Source organism: Drosophila biarmipes, chromosome 2R, assembly GCF_025231255.1.
Source record: "Drosophila biarmipes strain raj3 chromosome 2R, RU_DBia_V1.1, whole genome shotgun sequence".
NCBI lineage: Eukaryota > Metazoa > Arthropoda > Insecta > Diptera > Drosophilidae > Drosophila > Drosophila biarmipes.
The window spans coordinates 17,463,017-17,484,981 of record NC_066615.1 but is presented as its reverse complement, the minus strand read 5'-3'; the positions used below and the strand labels follow the sequence as shown (position 1 = coordinate 17,484,981).

At 42.8% G+C, this 21,965-nt stretch overlaps 5 protein-coding genes across 10 annotated transcripts in view; 2 read left to right on the top strand and 3 right to left on the bottom strand.

Moving 5' to 3' along the window:
* LOC108036365 (G protein alpha o subunit) overlaps nucleotides 1-6,389 on the top strand; it is a 34,704-nt gene extending 28,315 nt beyond the window's left edge. For all 4 annotated transcript variants that reach the window (XM_017112446.3, XM_017112448.3, XM_017112447.3 and 1 more), the window contains 4 exons: nucleotides 1,603-1,731; nucleotides 1,799-1,928; nucleotides 2,216-2,369; nucleotides 2,437-6,389. In XM_017112446.3, the coding sequence (XP_016967935.1) occupies nucleotides 1,603-1,731; nucleotides 1,799-1,928; nucleotides 2,216-2,369; nucleotides 2,437-2,624 (601 nt within the window). In that variant the 3' untranslated portion in view covers nucleotides 2,625-6,389. The remainder of the gene's footprint in view (nucleotides 1-1,602; nucleotides 1,732-1,798; nucleotides 1,929-2,215; nucleotides 2,370-2,436) is intronic.
* Nucleotides 6,390-6,769: 380 nt separating this feature from the next.
* Nucleotides 6,770-9,321, bottom strand: LOC108036668 (chromatin assembly factor 1 subunit B). The gene is made up of 2 exons (XM_017112949.3): nucleotides 8,646-9,321; nucleotides 6,770-8,579 (listed from the first exon to the last, which is right to left on the bottom strand). The coding sequence occupies exons 1-2, from the start codon at nucleotides 9,233-9,235 to the stop codon at nucleotides 6,923-6,925; spliced, it is 2,247 nt and encodes a 748-aa protein (XP_016968438.1). The 5' UTR covers nucleotides 9,236-9,321; the 3' UTR covers nucleotides 6,770-6,922.
* A 43-nt stretch (nucleotides 9,322-9,364) lies between these two features.
* On the top strand, nucleotides 9,365-10,790 carry LOC108036178 (peptidyl-prolyl cis-trans isomerase-like 3). The gene is made up of 3 exons (XM_044092204.2): nucleotides 9,365-9,421; nucleotides 9,485-9,721; nucleotides 10,352-10,790. Exons 1-3 carry the CDS (start codon nucleotides 9,389-9,391, stop codon nucleotides 10,595-10,597), a joined length of 516 nt encoding a protein of 171 aa, XP_043948139.1. The 5' UTR covers nucleotides 9,365-9,388; the 3' UTR covers nucleotides 10,598-10,790.
* Nucleotides 10,621-19,767, bottom strand: LOC108036548 (carnitine O-palmitoyltransferase 1, liver isoform). 3 transcript variants are annotated; one of them, XM_017112777.2, is made up of 9 exons: nucleotides 19,568-19,767; nucleotides 14,369-14,550; nucleotides 13,565-14,302; nucleotides 13,250-13,449; nucleotides 12,849-13,187; nucleotides 12,673-12,738; nucleotides 11,514-11,895; nucleotides 11,091-11,450; nucleotides 10,621-11,034 (listed from the first exon to the last, which is right to left on the bottom strand). In XM_017112777.2, exons 2-9 carry the CDS (start codon nucleotides 14,507-14,509, stop codon nucleotides 10,912-10,914), a joined length of 2,349 nt encoding a protein of 782 aa, XP_016968266.1. In that variant the 5' UTR covers nucleotides 14,510-14,550; nucleotides 19,568-19,767; the 3' UTR covers nucleotides 10,621-10,911. The 3 variants fall into 3 exon arrangements, with proteins under 3 accessions (XP_016968266.1, XP_016968267.1, XP_016968265.1); XM_017112778.3 differs by lacking the exons at nucleotides 12,673-12,738; nucleotides 19,568-19,767 and adding exons at nucleotides 12,436-12,495; nucleotides 16,347-16,588; XM_017112776.3 differs by lacking the exon at nucleotides 19,568-19,767 and adding an exon at nucleotides 16,347-16,587.
* A 608-nt stretch (nucleotides 19,768-20,375) lies between these two features.
* LOC108036270 (translin) lies at nucleotides 20,376-21,951 on the bottom strand. The gene is made up of 5 exons (XM_017112281.3): nucleotides 21,795-21,951; nucleotides 21,653-21,740; nucleotides 21,495-21,591; nucleotides 21,315-21,430; nucleotides 20,376-20,832 (listed from the first exon to the last, which is right to left on the bottom strand). The coding sequence occupies exons 1-5, from the start codon at nucleotides 21,867-21,869 to the stop codon at nucleotides 20,501-20,503; spliced, it is 708 nt and encodes a 235-aa protein (XP_016967770.1). The 5' UTR covers nucleotides 21,870-21,951; the 3' UTR covers nucleotides 20,376-20,500.
* Nucleotides 21,952-21,965: the final 14 nt, after the last annotated feature.

The window sequence follows — 21,965 nt, the reverse complement described above, 5'->3', positions numbered from 1 at the left end:
AATCAAAACTATATGTACAATAAATGCCACTCCATAGAATCTGTTTTATATTTTTGAAAAGTCAAAAGTACTTATTAAATAATTAAAGAAATAAAATACTATAAAGCTAATGTAAAACTTAACATTTTTATTGAGAATTTAATTTGGTTTATAATTATTTTCAACTGTATCCTAATAGTGTTTTATACAAACTGTTTGTAATCAATCCTTGATTGATCCGAGAAAGTCAATGTACAATAAATAAACCCACATGTAATCCGAAATCGATTAATTAATTGCAAACCAAAGGGCTTTCTCCCATCCTGATCTTTAATTAAATTAAAGCCCAGCTGATCTATCTAACTTTGGCTCACTTTCCCTGTCACTCGGTCCATCAGGTTTATGATCTACTTTCAAGAGACCGCAACTTAGCCACTTGCCACACATTGCAACACATTTTCCGGGCTTACAAATTACGGCTGCATGTGTATCTGCGGTTTCTGTGGATCAGTAAACAGAAAAGAAAACTTTTATGATGGACATGTTAAATAAGATCTCCGGCCGGGCCAAGTGCTAACCAAGTGGTTGCCCAATCGAATTCGTTGGCAATTAACGTTTGTCTAAGAAATTGTAACGAAGTATTCGAAATATTAGTTTTGATTATGCAGTTTAAACCGCCTAAAACCGCTCAACTTTTCCGCATGAAAGCCGGTGATTGCGCTGGTTATGCCAGGCGAGCATGACTGGGCCAATTTCCTTTGGGACGACAAATTGCAGTAGGGTCCAGTTTAGGCCCTGTCTTCGAGTACTGCCAACTTTGGCCACCTTGTTGGGCAATTGTGCGTGTAATTTGGGCGAATACCAGTTGACCAATGCAGGCGATTTCAACGCAAGAGCCAGTCAAGCGGAGATTGATGCGATAACCAGCGCAGATTCCTCGGCCAACCCACAAAAAACTATTTACGACCTGTCCGAACCTGGGCAACAAATGAAATTAGCCGCCTCTAAGGCCCTTTGGTTTTTCCTCTGTCTTGAAGGCATTGCGTGCCTGACGTTAATTACGGCCCAAAAACACATATGACCGGCCTGTGGCCCCCTCTTTTCGACGACCTACTTGTTGCGGCTCTTACTCCCCGGCACGCAGTCTCTCTATCTGTATCCGCACATCTCCATCTGTATCTGACAGATGCCTTGGCCTGGGTGTCGGTTACATAACCGGCAAATAAAACTAATTACAAATATAGCCGGCATGCAGGGAAATTAGAACCACAGCACAAGTCAGGGAAATGGGAATCATTCTGTATGGCTAGTTCCTGTCGTAGAGGAAGCACCATTTGCATAGTCAAGTTATACGAGTGTGTGGGAGCTTTTCACCATTTCCCATTTTCCCTTTGGTCTCGACACGCGCGCAGGTTTTTTGTTTTTAATTGTTTGCTCAGCGCTTTGGTCTGCGCCTTAATTGTTTGCTCAAGACTTGGCGGATGCGAAGGGAAATTGAGAACCGTATGGGATGGGCAAACATTTGTCTGGTCAAGCAGGCGATGTGTGGATGGCATATGGATGGATATGGAACTTCCTAGCTTCTGTACTATAACAGTCCATTTTTGCCCTGTTTCCTTGCAGTTTCCTGGACGATTTGGATCGGTTAGGCGCCAAGGACTACCAGCCAACTGAACAGGATATCTTGCGAACTCGCGTCAAGACCACTGGCATCGTTGAGGTACACTTCTCCTTCAAAAACCTCAACTTCAAGTGAGTAACCGTATAAGATAGTCAAGGTTAAAGATGCATTTTAAATCCGTAATTTCTTATCCCACAGATTGTTCGACGTGGGCGGCCAGCGTTCGGAGCGTAAGAAATGGATACACTGCTTCGAAGATGTCACAGCGATCATTTTCTGCGTGGCCATGTCTGAGTACGATCAGGTCTTGCATGAGGATGAAACCACGGTAGGATTGGGTTAAACTTATTTAAGTGTGTACTAAAAATCACTAGATCTCACTTACAATTTTATTTTAGGTGTCTAAAAGAATGCAACAATATATTTGTAACTCAGAAGCACACTTAATTTAAGCTGAAAGACAGCTGTTAAATATTTATTGCATACTTTTGGACACTAACAAATTTTAAATTTATTCGATTTGAAAACCCTAAATATACATTACAGGCTTTTCTAACAATTAGATATCAGTTGTATCTATAATAATACTATTAATTCCTCTTTTTCTCCCCACAGAACCGCATGCAAGAGTCGCTGAAACTGTTCGACTCGATCTGTAACAACAAATGGTTTACGGACACCTCGATCATTCTGTTCCTGAACAAGAAGGATCTGTTCGAGGAGAAGATTCGCAAGAGTCCCCTGACAATTTGCTTCCCCGAATACACAGGTGAGTAGCCCATCCGATCTTGAAACGAAATGGCTTACTAACCCTCATCTGTTCCAATCATTCTCAGGTGGACAGGAGTACGGCGAGGCGGCTGCTTACATTCAGGCTCAATTTGAAGCGAAAAACAAATCAACCTCAAAAGAAATCTACTGCCACATGACGTGCGCCACAGATACCAACAACATTCAGTTTGTATTCGATGCTGTCACCGATGTCATCATAGCAAACAACCTGCGCGGCTGTGGGCTGTATTAAGGAGGAGGATTCCCCAGCCGGATCCCTACCAGATGATGATGATGGCGATGATGATGTGGAGCAGAATTGGGGGGCGTTAGCAGGGAACACCGTAACGGTATTAAAGAGCAGCGCGGGAGCACAACAACCCACCAGCATTGATCAAAAACCAAACAATTTAAGAGCAGATGATAGAACCAACCAACCGCAACCACACACAGGACACACAGAAACACAGAAGCACAGAAAACACAGGACACTGAACACTGAACACTGAACAAGCAAAGCCCAAAGAACTTTTATTTGTTTAACAAAAAACGGCGGACGGACGGATGATATATGATATATGGGGAATAGGCGACGCGTACATTACATAATATCGATAATATTGATGCAGATACACGATGCAATGCTAATGATGATCAGATGGACAATGATAATGATAACAACAGAAAAAAGGCAGTTGATTGAAAGGCATTTCCTATATACATACATATACAACCACATACATATGCATTATGCAAGCCACATGTACGACATGACACTAACAAACTCACAGTCACACCACCCACAGCCACACACACACAAGCGCCAGCATTGCATATAGTTGTTGTTTGGTCTGAATAATTTTTATAGAATTTCATAATTTATGTGTAGTTTAGTTTCCTCATGTATTTATTAAACAAAAACAAAACCAAACGAGCGTATATCTACATATACCGCATATATATATACATACACTTCTATACATATACGAGTATATATATATAAATATTATATATTAAATGTTTCCTGTTGCAATCTCTCTTTGAAATTATTCATGCCATCAACGCTCTGCATTTGTCGTGCTTGTTTAGACCTAAGTTCGAAAGATTCCACACAAATCCAGCGGCAAGGGAAATAATATGTATTAACTCGATTGAATTGCGTGTCAGCGTGTGGGCTAATATAAATAATATTATATAATAAACCAAAAAACGAGAAGAGGAAAGGAAAACACAAAATATGGAAGGAAAATCTCTAACGTATAAGTCTAATTTAAAGATACAAATGAAACGGATATAAAAACTCTATCTATTGTATTTACAAACGAAGCAAAACCAAACTAAACTAAAATGAGAAAACAAAAACGGATAAGAGTCAAGTAAAGCAAAGCATATGTGGCCACTTAACTAGCTTATGTAAAGAGCAGCAGTAGCAGCAGCCATCGACGATTGATTGATTGATTGGTTGGTTGATTGATACATTTCAATGTAAATTGTAATTTGTTGAATTTACGTGTATAGAAAAGTTTAGCTGGCAAACACACAAACAACAACAACAACACATACTGGACACAAACTAACTTTAATGTATGATTTAATTCACTTACCGAGCTGATTTGTTGGAACTTACAATGATTTGTGGCATTTATGAGAGGAGCAAGGCAAATCAGCCGAACAATTCAACTATGGCGGCGCACAAAAGCATGCTATATATTTTTGCCATATCTACGCACACACCACACACAAAGCGAAAAGAACACACAAAATATGAATCAAAATGAAAGGAACGCAGAACTCAAATCTCCCACACTGAAACTAAGGATTGTATGTAATAATATGATAATTTATGAACTCTACTTTTAATGATAAACACCTACGTATACATGTACATGTACGTGACTGTATCTAGCGAATGGCATTTAACCCCCCGAGTATGTTGAATTGTTTGATTAGACTTATTATTATAATTATTATGTATATGCTTTGTATGTATGTATTTTGTGCATTTTGATTTTACACAACGATTTAGCTGCAATGAATTTATATTGTTATTTTTATAGTATTTCTTTTGTATCTGCCCAGTCTTCTCCTCCTCCTACTACTCGACCCCTCCCCACTTGTGCTCTTGCTCTAGTTGGACGGCAATCCATTTATGTTTTATAGTTTTTAAGCCTAATTTATGTAAACGCACACACAAACAAACACACAACTTAAACATCAACTAAGTAAGTTTATTAGCGAAATAAATATTATTTGACATTCAACAAGAAGTGAGGAAACATTTTGCGAGAAGCTTAACGAGATCGTTTCGATTTTATGTTGGCTACTCCCCCCGAACAACCAGTGAAACTTTTCAAAAGTTGTGTTGGCCGCAGAATCCGTACAATTCCTAGACTTTAAACACCGATCAGCGAACATTCACCTCTAAGCATTTACTTAGGTCAGCCAACACTTTCCCATTTCCATGACCCCTACTATAAATCCTTGCCCAACCAAAAATACTGTAATATTTAATACGTATGTATTTTCCATTCAACTTGTAAAATTCTACCAAAAAGATAAAAAAACAAAACGCAAAAACCATTTTCAAATAAAACTATTTATTCAAAAACAAAAACCAACAGCCATTTTGTTATTTTCGTTAGAGTTTATTGATTTCCAAACAGCCAGCCCAATGTTTTGCATGTAATAGTTTTCAATGTTGCTGCTGGCCATGAATTTGGGGTAAAAAACAGAGATGATCAGTAATATTTAGTCACTTGACCAGTAAGGCAGAAGATCAAGAACCAAGAGTTCAATAATTGTATGTGTAACTATAAATAAATACCAAATCGATATATTTATTGACAATTTAATTAAGCCACAAACAGGAAAGTTATTCATTTACCTTCGAGACAAAGTAATCCAGGTCGGTCTATATATACAAATACATATATCTAAATTAAACGAAAATATATTTAGTAAAGGGCGATCAACAAATTGCTACATGCATACCATACATATGTACTATATTTTTCTCGTAACTAATTATTACTCGAAGTACTCATACGGTGGCGACTATAATTTACCTCCTCAACTCAACGTCGCTCAACTTTTCGACTCAACCGAGAACAACTAAGTAAATAAAGCAAGCAACATTCAAGTAATAGCAACATTCGTTCATATAGTACAGCATAGTGTTAACCGCAGTATATCGACTAAACTTTTTGCATATTTTCAATACTAAACGGAATAGAGTCGACCCGAAACGGAAATGGAATCAAACATAATTCATATTTTTCTAAAGCTCATACACCTCTTTGCTCCACACACACACTCAAACACACCCCATAAGTCATAAAAACGCAAGTCGCACCACTACTAAAATTACTTTAATAGCAGTTAAAACATTTATAAGTGAAATCCATAAAGAGCTAACAAAGAAGTTAAGGTTAATTAACTCGAATCAGATGTCGGAGGACATTATCCACACACACACACGATTTTTGTAAGTGGCGAAAACAAATCTTTGGGATTTTAAAGGGAACTGGAGGATAAGAGGCAGATAAATGGTGGCACGCGGAATCAAGAGTATAGGTTAGACAAAGTTTAGACATTGTATCTAATCTAATTTGTAGCCTAATTCAAAATGCTTTGGTTGTCCCCATGCAGCAGATCAGATTTGTTTAACTTGTATATGGCAAAACTATTTATATACCTACTTATAATATAACGTATGTGGAAATATAATTCTCCTCAATTCTTGAGCTCCTTTTCTCTCTCCAATGACCACCACGTGGACAATGTGTAGCTAATGGCCCATGGAAAAGTTTTAAATTGAGATTGAAGCGAGCCACAGAATCTAACTGAGCTCGAAAATGATGAATGAATTTGAATCGTTGAATTAAAAAATTTAAAATAATATATAAAACATAAAAATAATGATATAAAACGGAAGTAACAAAACCAAAATGTTTGTATGTAAAAGAAACTCAAAACGTTAGAGATCATCTACAATTTAAATAAATATAAATAAAACAAACACCGGCTTCCTGTTTTTCTGGTTTTTTAAAGGCAAGGTTTAAAAACTTTAGGGGATTATTATTTCTATCCAAATTTCACCTAACTATTCTTCTTTATAAATCTCTATTTTCGGCGACGTCTTTTAAAAGATGAAGTCCATACGTAAATCCATAGAACATTAAGGCATATCTAAACTTCAGTTCAGGTAGCAACAACCGACTGCAAGCATATGAAATAGAACGTTTCCTTTTTTGGTACAGTCGACACTTCTTCATGTGACATATTAAATGACGTTTCTGACAGGTAGGCAACCACACAAACAACTACTCTTTATGTCACAACTGTACAATGTCCTCGGCAATCTTTCCCTTTTTTTCGATTAAAAAATACAGAAACATGACCAATGTATCTATACCTTGTCTTGCGTTTTATTTGGAATTGTTTGAAAGGAATTCCAAAATTTTTAAAACAATTTTTATGGGGTAACCCCACAATAAGCAATTTATGGAATTCCTCTAATATAAATCTGTTACGGCTAAACTATTGCATTGTCTACTCTAAAAGTTTCTTTTTTGATTTGGGCGTGGATATGGTTCGCAAGGACACTCGTCGTGGCGTTTTGTTAGTGGGCGTGGACGGTGTCGATTCCGGCGCCTTCTGCGGGGTTTCCTCCTGCGTATCCTCGTAGACCAGTCGAATGTCCTCCGTTCGTTCGCAGGTGACCTCGCTGGCTGCGATAACTGCAGGCTTCTTTTCCGCATTCTTGGCCTCCGGTGGAGGATCTTGCGAAACCTTCTTTGTCGCTGGCAGGGGTGCGATGCCCTCGTCCAGAGGCCAGGCATCCATGGCCTCCTCCATTGGCACCACCGGCGAGTTGACGGGCATTTCGACGAGGACGCGGGGAGTTCGCCTCACGGCGATGGGCGTGGCTTGCTTGGCGGGTTGGCTCTTCGGTGTAAGACTGAAGTTGCTGGAGCTCCCGGGAGTCCGGGGCTGGCGGCGCACTTGAATGGGCGTGGCAGGGCGGGACTTCTTCTCGGGCGACTCGAACTTCTCATCAGAACTGATGATCTCCTTGTCGATAACCGGAATCACTGCAAGGGCCGGCTGTGTCGTCTCTGCTGGAGGCACTGCCTCTGAGCTGATCTTTCGCTTTACAGGTGATGCCGTGTCCTCTTTCTTCTCTACTTTGGATGTGCCTTCATTGTCTCCTTTAGGCTTGGATTGTACGGTTCCCTCTGCATCTTCCGGCTTACGCGGAGCTCTGCGTATAGCAATCGGCGTGGGCGTAGTCGTAACTTTCCGGGGCGAACGCCGGATGGCAATGGGTGTGGGCTTTACGTCGACCTTAGCCTTCGCTTTGGGACTGTTGGAGTTAGACGAACTGGCACTGTGCATGGATGAATCGTTTTCAGCATCCAAATCGGTTTCGCCCTCCTCTTTGATCCCTGATCCTGCAGCCTTCCTATCCGTGTTCGGTTTGGTCTTCTCCTGCAGTGGTTTCCTTTGGACTACCACCTCGTCCGACGATGTTTTGCGCAGCTTGTGCTTCTTTTTCTTCGGCAGCGGCACATTCTCTGAAGATTTCAGGGCAGCGCTCAGCACTGCATCCATTTCCTCGTAGCGCTCGCCCAGCTCATTCGGCTCGAAGGTGACCAGCGAACAGAAGCCATCGGTGCTGGACACGATCAGGACAGTTCCGTCACTTGACCAGGCCAGATCAGTGAGCCTGGAGTAGTGGATTTTGGAGATAATGGCGAAAGGCGGCGATTGCTGGGTATCGTAAAAGAACACAGCGTTCTTTGTGGCCACGGCGTAGATCATGCGGTACGGCAGGGAGATAATCGGCGGATTCTTCTCAGCATTGTACGGTCTCAGACGGTACAGCACCGGTGAGCAGCGGACAGCCACGGCGTATTCGTTGGGGAAGGGCAAAACAAAGGCGGGTTTCGACAGATCATAGCGACTGAATCCATAGGTGGTGTTAATGGGCTTCACCACGCCATCGTAGTCGGTGATTCCGGAGGGAGTAAGGAGCATTTTGCCATCGGGAGTGAAACAAAGGCGGCGGAAGAAGGTTGGCAGGGTGCCATCGTGGTACAGCCGTACGGCCTTGCCGTGCATCTCATGGTCCTCCTTCACTGGGAATGCGCACTTGCTGACCCGGTGGAGCACTCGCTTGGTATTGGCGTCAAATATGCGCATTTGCCTGGAAGAGAAATAAGATTCTTAGGTTTTTTTCCCGGAAACAGCTTGTTTTGGCTGTACTGCCTACCTGTCGGTGCTCAGGGTGGCAATGTACTGATTACAGGGATCCCAGGCCACGCCCTGCACGTAGCCCTTGTGATCGTCGAGAATGGCCAGTGACTTGCCCTTGTGGACGTCCCACAGCATGGCGGTGTTGTCCACCGATCCGGTGACCAGGAACAGTGAGTTCGGCGCCCAGCTAAGGTCGTAGATATCCTCGCGATGGCCGCGCAGCACCTTCAGCGTTATCCAGACCTCCTTGTCCTGTTCGCTGCCACCATCGGCGTCCACAATGTTGATGATTTCGTGGTCAGCCTTCTGTTTCCAGATGAAGACCACACTCTCATCGTCGCCGGAGGCCAAGAGCTCGCCGTTCGGCGACCAGCGGACCGTGTTGACGGCTCGCTGATGGCGCGACAGATCGGCGGCCAGGTCCACATCCACGCCCTCGGCGTCGTCGCTGCGATTCACATACCAAATGAGGACATGGGCATCTGTGCCGCCCGAGGCCAGTCGACAGATCGTCGGCGCACGTAGTCCCTGTCCATTCTGCTGTATGTCCACACTCAGGACGGGATCGCGGTTGTGCCACGAGATCTCGGGTATCTTGCACTTCATCTTGTTTACTTAATTGGCCTCTGTTATTGACTTCTTGAAGTGCGTAAAAATATTTTATGCGGCAGAATTCGCGCCTAAAAGTGTGACCATTGGTCATCGAAATACCAAAAGCGATATCGATTGGGGTTATCGATAGGCAGTTCGACCGCTTGCATGAACCAGGGCTGCACTGTCACTTGCAAAATGGTAAACAAAAGTTTTTAATTCTTATTTCCTCCGGCTTTAGCTGAATTATTGCTTATTTTACAGTCCGTAACGCTGCACACCGACGTGGGTGACCTCAAAATAGAGCTCTTCTGCGATGCCTGTCCCAAGGCCTGCGAGAATTTCCTTGCGCTTTGCGCCAGCGACTATTACAGCGGATGCGTCTTCATCCGGAACATAAAGGGATTTATCGTCCAAACTGGCGATCCCACCAATACCGGCAAGAATGGACAGTCCATTTGGGGCCAGAAGTTCGACGACGAGTTCAAGGAGACTATCAAGGTAAGGGGATTTTGACGATTTGACGGGGTAACTTGCATACTTCAACCACGCCGGCTGCCTGTAGTGCATACCCTGTATTCTTAGACGAGAGGGTATATTGTGTCCAACCTTTGTACGGAAAGAGAAAATAATATGTTAACCTTTGTTTATATACTCTTTATAAAGTCTGAGCAAATATAGATTGCAGAAAACTACAGTGTAAAACTAGACTGTCTCCGAAAAACTCCAATTTTTTATTTTTCAGGACATGTAAAACTAGATTTACTCCGAAAAACTCCGAATGTTTAATTTCTTTAGGCCACGATTTCTTAAGAAATATTTCTATTAAAATAAATATTTATTAAAAAAAATTAAAATTTTAAGGCACTTACATCAGGAAATATTAATGTCTCAAATTACAATTCAAAGTTAAAATATTAAGGTCTCCAAAAATTAATGAACTGGTATTACTATATGAGAGATTCCTGGCACATTCTGAATTTATAAGACTTCAATATATAACCTTTTTAATTTTAGTTTTTTAAATATTCCTCTTCGGAACTGATTTGTAGCCTTTGTTAATACCCATTTTAAGTTTATCTCGACTATAATTAAACAGACCCTAATCTACATTAAATCTAATTCCCACAGCACACCGACCGAGGAATGGTTTCCATGGCCAACAACGGACCCAATGCCAATGCCAGCCAATTCTTCATCACCTATGCCGCCCAGCCAAATCTGGACCTGAAGTACACTCTCTTCGGTCGTGTCATCGATGGCTTTGATGCTCTGGACGAGCTGGAGAAGCTGCCCGTCAATCCCAAGAACTACCGTCCCCATGTGGACAAGAAGATCAACGGCGTGACCATACATGCCAATCCTCTGGCCACGTGATAGAGTACAACGATTCCCAATCATACGCTTATAATGAAGTATATTTATAGCACTTAAGTTTACACGACGATTTCTTCGATTACAGACTAATTGATTGAGAAACATCAAATATTGTGCAAAAGTACCTAACGACTAAATCTTAAAATCAGCCAAGTCACAATTGTTTATAAAAAATTGCATTGTTTATGTCTAACTCTCTGGACGACTTTTGCACTTAATTTGGAACTTACACTAGACGGATGTATAAGATGTGTTTAAAACGATCAACTAGAGGGGGATAAAACAAATGCTAACAAGGATCTCGACTACATGGATTATGTGGAGGTGCCGTTTGTGAGTGATTTGGCGGGCTTCGGATGGTCCTTCATGTGCTGCTCGAACATGCTGCGGATGTCGGTCAGAGCCTGCGAGATGTTCTCCGAGAAGCGATGCACATCCTGCATGGGTAAAAGGATTAGCTAAGCTCTGGCAGATCTCTATAGTAACTCCTTACCGTTTGCGGGCACGTGGTCTTCGCTGAGATATGGAAGAATATCAGGTTCTCGCCGGCAATGATGTACGACACACCATAACCATCATCGGCCACGGGTCCAAAGCCGCCGCCAGCACTGATGCAGTTCGGATGCTTCTTCAGATCCATCTTGGGCGTCTGACCGTGTGGAGTCTGACTAGTGGACAGGCGCCAGGGCTCGCTGAGAACCTCGTTGAGGAAGGGCGAGTCCACCTCCAGGTACTTGGAGACGACATACAGGCAGAACAGATGCCTGTCAATGCCACGACCGCACATGGCATCCTGGTAGCCCAGCTGGTGGCGATCGCAAGCCACCTGGAGCAGCTTTACGCGCTCATCGTTCTGTTAGGCAAAGAAGTTAGGTATTAGCTTGGTTCCGAGTAGCATTATAAATTAACTTCTTACAGTTGTGTTGGGGTTTTGCATGGCCTTCACCCAGGCGGATGACTCAATGGTGCAGGGACGCACTGTCTCGGTCCTTCCCTCGCGGAACAGACGCGTCATGGAGGCCTCGTAGGTCAGCGAGAAGCGTCCGGCATCGCGATAGTAGGCCAGCTGCAGGGCCATTTGAATGTAGGCATCCGGTGAGATGCGGCACTTCTTCATGAAGCCCTTGCCGTACTCCTGGTGCACCAGGATGCGCAGATTCACCTCGTTGATCAGCTTGGTCACGTCGATGGTGGCCTCCTCGATCTGTGGCAGACAAGGCTTCAGGTCCCAGGTGAGCCTGGTGGGTGTGGGTGGCTGGAACTCGGGAATGCCCTTGGTGTTACCAGATTCATCATATCTGCAGGTTTACCAGGCAAATAAGTTAGTTTTAGGCTAATCCTTTGTGGAAGTGTATGTCAAGCAACGTAAATCAAAGTCTGGTTAATTTTGTGTAATAGTTTGTTAGTCACGAAAGCCAAATAAATTAAAATGTGTGCCTTTTGGGTTGATTAGCATTGGCAAATACAGTAAATAAAAGTAGGGGGAACAAATAAAATGTAAATGTGCTTCAAAATAAAAAATTATACAAAATTTAAATTGAAATAGAATGGCCTATTAAAATAATTTAAAAAGTAAGAAATTAAGACTTGTCAACTTTTTAAATACTAGTGAGTGATATTTTTAGTTGTTCAGACTTGAGTATTCCCCTAAAGAGTGTATACAAAACTGGGTAAATAAAACCCTACTAGACTTTGCTATATTTTTTCCAGCTCCTTGAAACTAATATTTACTGTATAGCCAGTTCATTAAGGCTTTTAAGAGACTCTCGTTCTCGTGCTCAGCCCAAATGACTTAAATTGCTTTACTTAGTGCTTGTGCTTAGTGCTTTAGTGTTTACCCATAAATATCATCACCAAAAATATACTCCCATAGATGTCCCAAAACCGGTGCATCGGCCCTATAAGAGAAGTGTAGATGGGGTAAATCAATTGTTAGGCCACAACCGGGGTTAATAAAAATAATAATATAATCGAAACAATGGATAAAAACTGATAGGTGACAACTGAAGAGTGAACGCAGCCAACCAACCAAAACCGACAAATTGCAGGCGGGCATAGGAATCGAAAATCATTACCCGTCCGATACAAGATCGTCGACGATCAGGTTCTCCCACATGTGTGAGGCTATAGCGGCGTCGGACCTTTTGGATTGTGATTTTGCAAATCGGTACAGATGGTTAGGATCATGAAGAACAGTTTTTTTTTCAGGGCTGAAAGGAATTTTAGAGAGCAGCGATTGGTCTCCACTTACCAGGTGTGCTCGGCATTGAACCCAACGCGTCCATTGGTGCCCACGCAGACGGTGAAGCACTTGTCGAACCAGCGGTTGTAGCCGTTGCCGTGGAGCAGCTTCTTGCCAAAGTTGTCCAGCAGCTCCGGACGCGCCAGATCGAACTCGAAGGGCTCATCGTCCAGGGAGAGCACGAAGGCAGCCGACTCGATGGTTCGCAGGGAGATGTGATTGGCGCCGCGGGAGAAGAAGGTGTTTCTGGCCTCCGCCCACTTGGAGCGATTCCAGGCGGTCAGGGCGGCCAGGTGCTCCTCACCCTCCACGGGTGTGGCCTTTCCCTTGAGGATTTCCTCAATTTGCCTGAAATGTAACGCCAATTTTAATAACCTATTTCTTGAGGTTCTTAGCCAGGAGCTACTCACACTTGCAGCTCGCAAGGACGCAGGATGCGACCCTTGTAGTAGATGAGCATCTTATAGTAGCATCCCTTGTGCAGCACCACAATGTGATTGGAGTCCCTGTAGTGGATAATGCGATCGGTTTCCAGACCAGGCACACGGGCCGTGTTGAAGGTGCGTTCGTACTGCCAGGAGCACAGGGGAATCATGCCCTGAACCATGATCTAGAAAAAAAATTAATAAAAAGTTAAAAAAAGATAAAGGTGGGATCTTAACATCACAGTTTGACATGCGGATGAGAAAAGGACTCTAAGATAGCACGAAATCTCATCTACTTACAGGCTGCAGTTCCTGGTGCTCGATCAATCTGCGGAAGTTGAGCAGCAGGGAGATCACATTGGCCGCCCGCGCCGCCTGCTTATCCGTGAGGTTCATGAAGATCGCATCCGTGCCGTAGAAGTTGCTGTTCACGCACAGGGGGCTGCGACCGCGCAGGTACACGTACTCCTCCCACCAATCCGACACGTAGTTGGTGGACCACCAGCTCTTCAGGATCAGATACCACTGCAGTTTCTTGCCGATGGTCTGCTCGAATTCCTTGGCCAGTCGCTCCATGCGCGTGTAGTTATCATCATCCAGCAAGGGACGCACACTTCGCAGATACCTGGTCATCGTATCGCTGACGGAGGGCAGCGGCAGCCTGGGCAGAGATCCCTGGAAGCTGTACAGGCCCGGCTTGTTCCAACTGGACAGGACCCGCACCACAGCCACCCACAACATGGTGGGCAGGGAGACCCGGCTGCCAGGAGCTCTGGACTCGTACATCCAGCCCTTGTACATGAGCAGCAACTTGAGCGTGTACCGCATGGTGAAGCAGATCGACAGCCAGACCACCAGAGCGGCCAGAAAGCAGGCAGCCACCTGCCAGTTTATTGTGTTCGAGGGCAGGTGCACCAGTATCCGGTTGGTCAGATTGAAGGGAGCCTGGTAGCCCGCGAAGTGCAGACCCAGCGCAATGGCCGAGATCAGCCAGAGGCTCTGGATGTGGGCCGGATAGACGCCATTGCGAACGCCGTTCTAAAAGCAAATAGCCCTTGGTTAATAATCAATTTAATTTAAGGTATATTTGAGCTTTTAACTTACCCTGGCGCGTCCCAAACGCTTCTTCCAGGAGCGCACTCCTGAATTCCACACCAAGTTGAGCACCTCGTGGTCATAGTTGATGTCGAAGCCCTCGTGGGTGATGGCAAACGAGAATGCCACTGCAGAATGGGCTTCAGCCATAGCTGCAGGCTACTAATGATATCCCAAGTGCAAGAAAAGTTCTGTGAAATAGAGATAATGGATAAATTTAGGTATAGGAATTTTAAGATGAAATATCTTATAATAGAAAAATAGGACTTTTAACCTCGAAACTTAAAAGATATACCAAAATATTAAATAAAACCAATTCAAGTGTATTTCCTATCAAGAAAGTAGCTCTTTCAAACACAGGTTTGCCAGATTTTATCCCATATCAAAGTTGAACGCCCCACAAAACCCCACTTCTGAAATACTGATAACTTTGATTCTTTGTGCTCTAGATGGCTTGTAAAAAACACTCACTGATTAGATGGCCTGGAAAGAGCCAGACAGCCGAATCATGTGATTCATGGAAAATATCTTGATTATTTTGCCACTCGCGATCGGGCTAAAATGCGTTTTAAATTGTAGATACTTCACATTAGTATGCCGCTTTCATGGAGTGTTTTGTTTGGGAACGCAGATGTCCAAAGTTCAGCGAAATGTTACACGCCTGCGATTCGTTTATAGATTCCTTTTATATAAATGAATTATTATACACATGCTTTGTGCTCTCCAGCATTCGATGTCATAATATTTCGCATGCAACTAACGATTGACGTCACAGAGCTGGGGTTATCAGCGCCGGCATAGAGTCCGTCCGAGATTCTAGGTCTAGGCAGCAGTCCATGGAATCGGTTCTAGAATCGACTTCAGGGGCAGAGGAAATAATAATACAGCGCAGACAAAGCTGAACGGGGGCTTCATTGCACTCCGTGCTACTAGTATAGATACTTAATTAATCTGATAAATAATTTACGGACTTCCCCAGGCAGCTGCCATTCTACACCTTCAGTGGGATTGCACAACTTTTTGATTGCCACTGTGATTCGTTCGAGTGCCTTCTCAGCGTTTATACTCAGCTTTGGAACTCTGCATGCCAATGCACTGATCATATATATAGACTTTTATTTATATTTGTCTATTTATAAAGCCAAACGCTCCTCAGATAGCCTGACTCTACGAGTTATAACGTTTCGGTGGCTTCCAAACCAGATAAACCTTGATATTCGACGACTACACCTTGGCCAAGGTCAGTGCATCCGAGTATCTATTGTCCGAACACATCGATAAACCAGATTGACCACTGGCTTCAACTCGAAGGGGCCACTAAAAGATACCATACGAATTCGTTTTCGTTTGACCCACTTTGAGGGGCGACGACTATGCGGCGTATGCTTAATAATTTGGGCAACGATCACTACCGGCTTTTATTTGTTTGCCTATCAGCAACTCAGCATAGCGAAAAAAACAAATATAATATATGCGCGATTTGTTGTCTTCTTTTTATAAGATCGTTTTATTTTCCGCTGGGCACGGGGGTACAAAGTCCACGAATTATTTTTCAAAGTCTGCGCTCTCCCCATCTAATATATGCGGTCTACAGTGTTAATTATATGGCACAAAATGTAAATTGTTGTTAGTTCCTAGATCGAGTGGGCCCGACCTTGTGTGTTTATCAGCCCGCGAGGGAGGCGGGTCCAATGCCGGGTTTTATGTAACCACTGAAAATTCCCAACCGCCCCCCTCAGAGCTGATAAGGTTTATGAATAGATTTTTCAACTATCAAAAACATGTGCCAGAATTTGGGTCACACAAGTGGCAACGAGATAAGCCGCCAAGGGGGGAAAGATCAGAACGTGAAAAACAAGAAGGTGCCTACGTAAGCCGCAAAAATGCAACCTTTGCAGAAGAACCGCCTCTGTTATTTTGCGCGTTGTTTACGCTTTTCCGACCTTCAGCTGGGGCTAAGAAGTAAATGAGAAAAACACAAACAAACCTTCTGGGCGAATTAAAATAATTCGGTATAAACGGTTTCCTGTACGCCGCGTTGTGTTAATTGCACTTCGATGTGCGAGCGTGGTATTTATAAACTTTTATGGCGAGCGGGGGAATTGACAATTGCGAAATCCTAGCCAAGATGCACACACGAGTTCGGTTCACTGGGGATAGCTCGGATCCCCGTTCTTATAGGGCGACTTGATCGCTTGGACGCCGAGCGCTGACTGACTCGACTGCGAGCACAACGGGTTCGCTAGGGTCTTAAAAAGCACTCGGAGCGGAGCGCCGAGATACAGATACAATGTGGTGTGGCCGCGTGGATGTGGATGCGTCACAAGTCGAGGGGCTCGTTGCTCGGAGAGAGTGGAGAAGGGGAACGGGAGCCTGCCTGGTGGAGTGTGTTGACCGGCGGTATTCCGGGCACCATTTCTCTTCAGATCGATAGGGCGCCCCTTATCGCATGCCGAGGTGGTGAAATGGATATCTGATTAGGCCCCATCAACACCTACGTATATGATGGGTGTACTACTCGTTTCAAGGGGTATATCTCTCGAAAACTTGGCTAGACAAATTTCTGGGAACCAAGGTGCACTATCAATGCACTAAGGGAGCTTTTAAAATGATGTAAAAACATTTTGTAGAGTCATTCATATTTTTTTGATATTTAAAAAAAAAAAGGTAGCAAGCTATATTTTTAATAATAATACTTTAATAATTCATATTTAATTAGCTGCTTTCTAACTTTGTTAAACTTTTAAAATTATATATATGTAAAAACATCGCTTATTATCTAGTTTTTCTGAGTTCAGTAGAGATTAAACGAAGCACCCTCTTATCCCAAGTCATATAAAGAGGCAATTATGTCACAATCTTCTTTTTAATTTTATTTTGAGATAAGTTTTTATAAGTCTAAAGGGCAGGCTGAATAAAAAAGTTGAAATTTTTTGGTGCTTATCCCAAATATCTTCTTTGGTAAGCTGTAAAAATAGCATAAATAAGTAATAATCGAGATTGCAGTCGTAATTTCAGACTTTGGTATCGCAAAGATTAGGCTTTAAATTTTGACAATGGGACTTTGACCTTTCCGCAGATGGTGCTGTGTCTGCATTTCGCTTAGGAAAACAACTTGAGATCTTAAGATCGCCTCTCCACGCCCATTCTTATCGCGGTTACATGGCGAGTTAGCTTGTTTACTTGATAAACTGGGTGAAAAACAAGTCTTATATGATTTGATTCTATAACCGAGCACTGACCAATGGACAGATAAGCAACAAGTGAGCGAGCCGATAAAACCCACCGATCGCCCACTATTTATAGTTGAAAGTCCAATAATCACAGTGGCGGGGGGCCTGTGAGAACTACGCCATTTCGGGGTGCTGATAAGGTTTGCCACGGCACGCGGTTCCGATAAGGGCAAGTGCTATAACCTAGTGCAATCGGTGACGCGCCGAAAGTGTCTACCTGGCATAACCAACACCCGATCAAGATCTTGGCGAGCCCAAAGAAAGTCTGCCCAGATCGGAGAGCTGGAGTTGAAATCCCCACCGCCAAGCAGGCGAGATGGTGCACCCAGTGCATCTGATGGTGGTGGTATCTGAATCTCGAATTTGGACTTTGAACCGTGGCAAACTTGAAATGTGTGCGACGGCTACCGCCGCCGACAAAACACCAAGGCAGCGACGCATGTCTAACGAGAGCGGGACGAGCGGGGCGGGCCCCGAGGGTCTCGAGATCTCGGCGGGGCGGTGCCAGGGCGCTGGGAACCAGTTGTGCTCGGGAGCCCCTCGCAAATCATTCACAGCTGCCGCGTAGCGGTCAACGAAAACAAGGTATCTTTTCGAAAGATACTCGACTGTAAGTTACCTGGTATTTTGTTTGTCAAAGTTTTTAAAACTAAAGATTCCCTTGTAGTCAAGGGACTTTTATAATCATTCTTGAGCATGAACCTACTCAGCCACGTAACACACTTTCAGTTGAGGATGTTTTGTCACTCACAGCGTGCATAACCCACTTTTCACAGTATTTTGATTTTATAATCAATCAATTAAGAGGGTGTCTGATAACACTTTTACATAAATAAGATGCGGTAAGTTATTTAAAAGCTTAATACCTATAAGTTCTACTGTTGTAACCAGGGATCGTAAATAGTTTATGTTTTAAAAAAAAATTAGAAAATATATATGTTTTTTTTTAATTTTATAAATAAAATTGGCAAATAAGACTTTAAGTTTAATTTTTATAATAAAGAAAAAATCTGTAACTTCACAATCCACACACTCCACTTAAATCTACAACTAAATTCAATTTTTGAGTGTAAAGAATTTCGAAATTTTTAGAAACAAGTATATTAAGTAATTTGTAAAAATAAAACAAAATGATATATATATCATTATGCCATGATTAGAACCGTAAAAGTGAAAATATACATTTCTTGAATCTTGGAAAATCATCAGAAAACAAGAGAAACTATCTTTGTAAATAAGTAAATATACCCCCTAACACTACGATTGCCGGGTATGAAAACAAAACACTCAATGGAGGAGGTCAATAGTTAATGGTTCCGCTACTTTCCACAGTAGTTTAAAGTTGGAATCTGGGTTTATTATATTAGCCATGTGTTTATTGTTGTTGGGCTAAGTTAGCTAAGCTTTTCTTTGGCATTTTCCTTTCGAAAAGAGAGAGGCGGAGTGGTGGAAAGGGGAGGGGAAAGAGGCGCAGAGAGCGCATACAGCTGCACCTGCCTGCTTTTGTGTGGGTGTCTGTTTTGAGTTTGAAAAGCTCTCTCCGTTTTAGTCGCTCTCCTCCTCCACCTCCTCCCACATAAGTCCAAGAAAGAGAATGAGTGACAGAGAGAGAGAGAGCGCGCCCCGTTAAGCCTCTCTGAAAACTTGTTTCGGACTTTGAACCGCTTCGATTAAAGCGTGTTTTGAAAAACACAAAACAACAACTATGTCTGCGTAAGGAAAAAATTAAAACAAACAAACAACAACAAGGCAAAAGAGACTCGTCGGCAGTGTTGTAATAAATACATTACTATTACTTTTCAGTGTCCATTTTGGGGCAACAAGTTTGGTTAAGATTTTTGACCCAATTATTGGCAAACAGGTTGGAGTTTTCCACCTCTAGCTTTGGCCGAGGGCGGCAAAGGGGCGGGGCAGTGAGAGTAGGCGGGTTTCTGGGGCAACGGTGTTTTTCCAAGGGAAATTCCCACGGACTTACTTTCTTGAAACTGGATGTAATCCCCGCCAATTGAAGACTCCTCTCCTTCAGTTAAAATGCAAAAACGGGCGAAAACAATGAAAAGCGCACAGGAAAAACAACAAGAATAACACACAAAATGAAGGACGACAAACGACGAAGAAGCGAGACGGCAAAGACGCGCGCGCAATGGAAATGTTGTAAGCGTTGCGGTGGCAAAAGAGAGACTAAAACTGCGCCTGAGAAGCAAAGGCGAAACGGAAGCAGCGGGCCAAAGAGGAGCAGCAGCAAATCCACCATATGATCGGGGCCAACAACAGCAACGGCGGTCCAGGGGCGGTGGCCAAACCGCCTTCAAAGGGGTCAGCCTTTCACAAACATGTGTGCACATACACTTAGCGCTTGGCTATGACGACAGACGATTTCATCGGGAGTTAAAATCACAGTGGCTTTCAAATTGTAAGAGTGCTTAAAGCCCCCTCTCGAAAGTATCAACAAATATATTCGTTTTAAGCAGAAAGAGAAATTGCATTTGCTAAAAAATGCTTCACTTTCATACAGAGAAACTAATATAATCTTTGAAATTTAAAAATAAATCATTTACAATATAGCATAGTAATAAAATAGTGATTATATCAATCCTATGAGAGATCCTAACTGGAAAATATTTATTATATTTAAAAAATAATGTAAAAAATTGGGAACATTTCTTTAATCTGAAAATTAAATGTTTTTATGTAAATTATTATTACTAGATAGATATTAAGTAACTATTAAAATTTGTTACCCCATGAAAATCTGTATTCGAACCAGAAATAGGCAATAAAAATCTGTTCAATAGATGAGATATATATATTTACCAAATATAAAATGCTGCTTTAAATGGAACCCTTGCTTCTTGCATGTTAACTAATGTCTTAAGTAATGCCTTAGTTAGCCTAGGTACGAAGTCCACTATTTGGCTGCAGGAGTAGCCGGCTCCTCCTGCGGGTCCTTCTCCTTGCTGGACAGACCGCGTATGCTGACATCGTAGACGACCTCCTCGATCTTCTTGACATCATACTTCAGAGCATCGAATCGCTTCCTCAAGCCATCGTTTTTTAGATTCAACAGACGGAAGCCAGTGTTCAGATCGCCAATGAAATGGGAGATGTTAAGTGGTCGTTCATAGTCGCCCATGGTGACAGAATTGGTGGCGAAGCGGGAGAGTTCCGAGGCCAACTGCAGGATGCCCAGTAGGTAGTCCTCCACGTCCAGGTGGAAGCCCTCGGACTGATTGGTCTTCACTGTGGGTTAATAATAAAGTTTATAATATGTAATGGGGTTTTCATGAGGTTACTAAGACCGATTTCTCATTATGTTGTTCATAATTGTCGTTCAGTTAAATGGCTGTTTCGGAAAAATATAGTTTCTTGACATTAACTAAGCTTTTATTTGACTGAAAACACTTAAGTAGAGGCAATAAGAACCCCTGACAGCAGATTTCTCAATTTTCTTTCAAGGTTTTAATTTACTTGAAATGACAATTTATTTTTAACTTTACAGACGACCAATCTTTAGAGCCTACAGACGATTCTATTGGAAATGATTTCAATAAACTTAAAATGTATTACTTTTGTTTTCTCAAGTATTTAAATGTTAAGTCAAAAGAGTATATCATACTAACATGCTACTGAGAAACCGTCCTTGTACAAAACAGGAATTTAACTCCATGATTTATCAATTTAACATGATATTGTGAAATCGTTTCTCTGTCTAGCACACTTACATCCCAACATTTCAGCCACAGTTTCGCGGGTAACCAAAAAGCCCGCCTCCAGGTAGATAACCAGGGCAATTAGAAAGATCAAACGCTGCGTGATGTAGGTCCAGTGGTCGGAGTACCTGCAGAAGGCGTAGCATTAGACACCCACTAGGGAAAGCAGGGATTTGCAAGCATCTGACTCACCTGTAGTACTGACCAGGTGGCACCAAGCCGGCCAGCTTCTGGTACTTTTCGGCGCAGGCTTCGATCTGTTTGCGGGCCAAGCCACAGGAGGCACTTACTATAGTTAAGGGGAAATATATAATACACAGCTATAACATAAATCCAAAACATATACTTACTCTGGCTCAAATCGCTGTGTATAATTTGCAGTTTGATCTGCGCTTCCTTGGCCAAGTGCTCGATTTCGCGCACCACAATGCGAATGTTCTGAAAAAACAGAGGCTTAATCGGTGTTCTTCGAGTTATTATCTGTATACACACCTCCCTGAGCTCCTGCTCATTGTCTATGTACTTCTGGTAGTTTGAAAATATGTCCAAATTCACAAAGTTCGACATTTTTGCTTAAAATTCACTTGTTTATGCCGGCGATAGAGATGGTAGTTTGGCCAAGCTATTGTCTTGCAGAAGTTATCGAAATGTTGGCTTCCTATC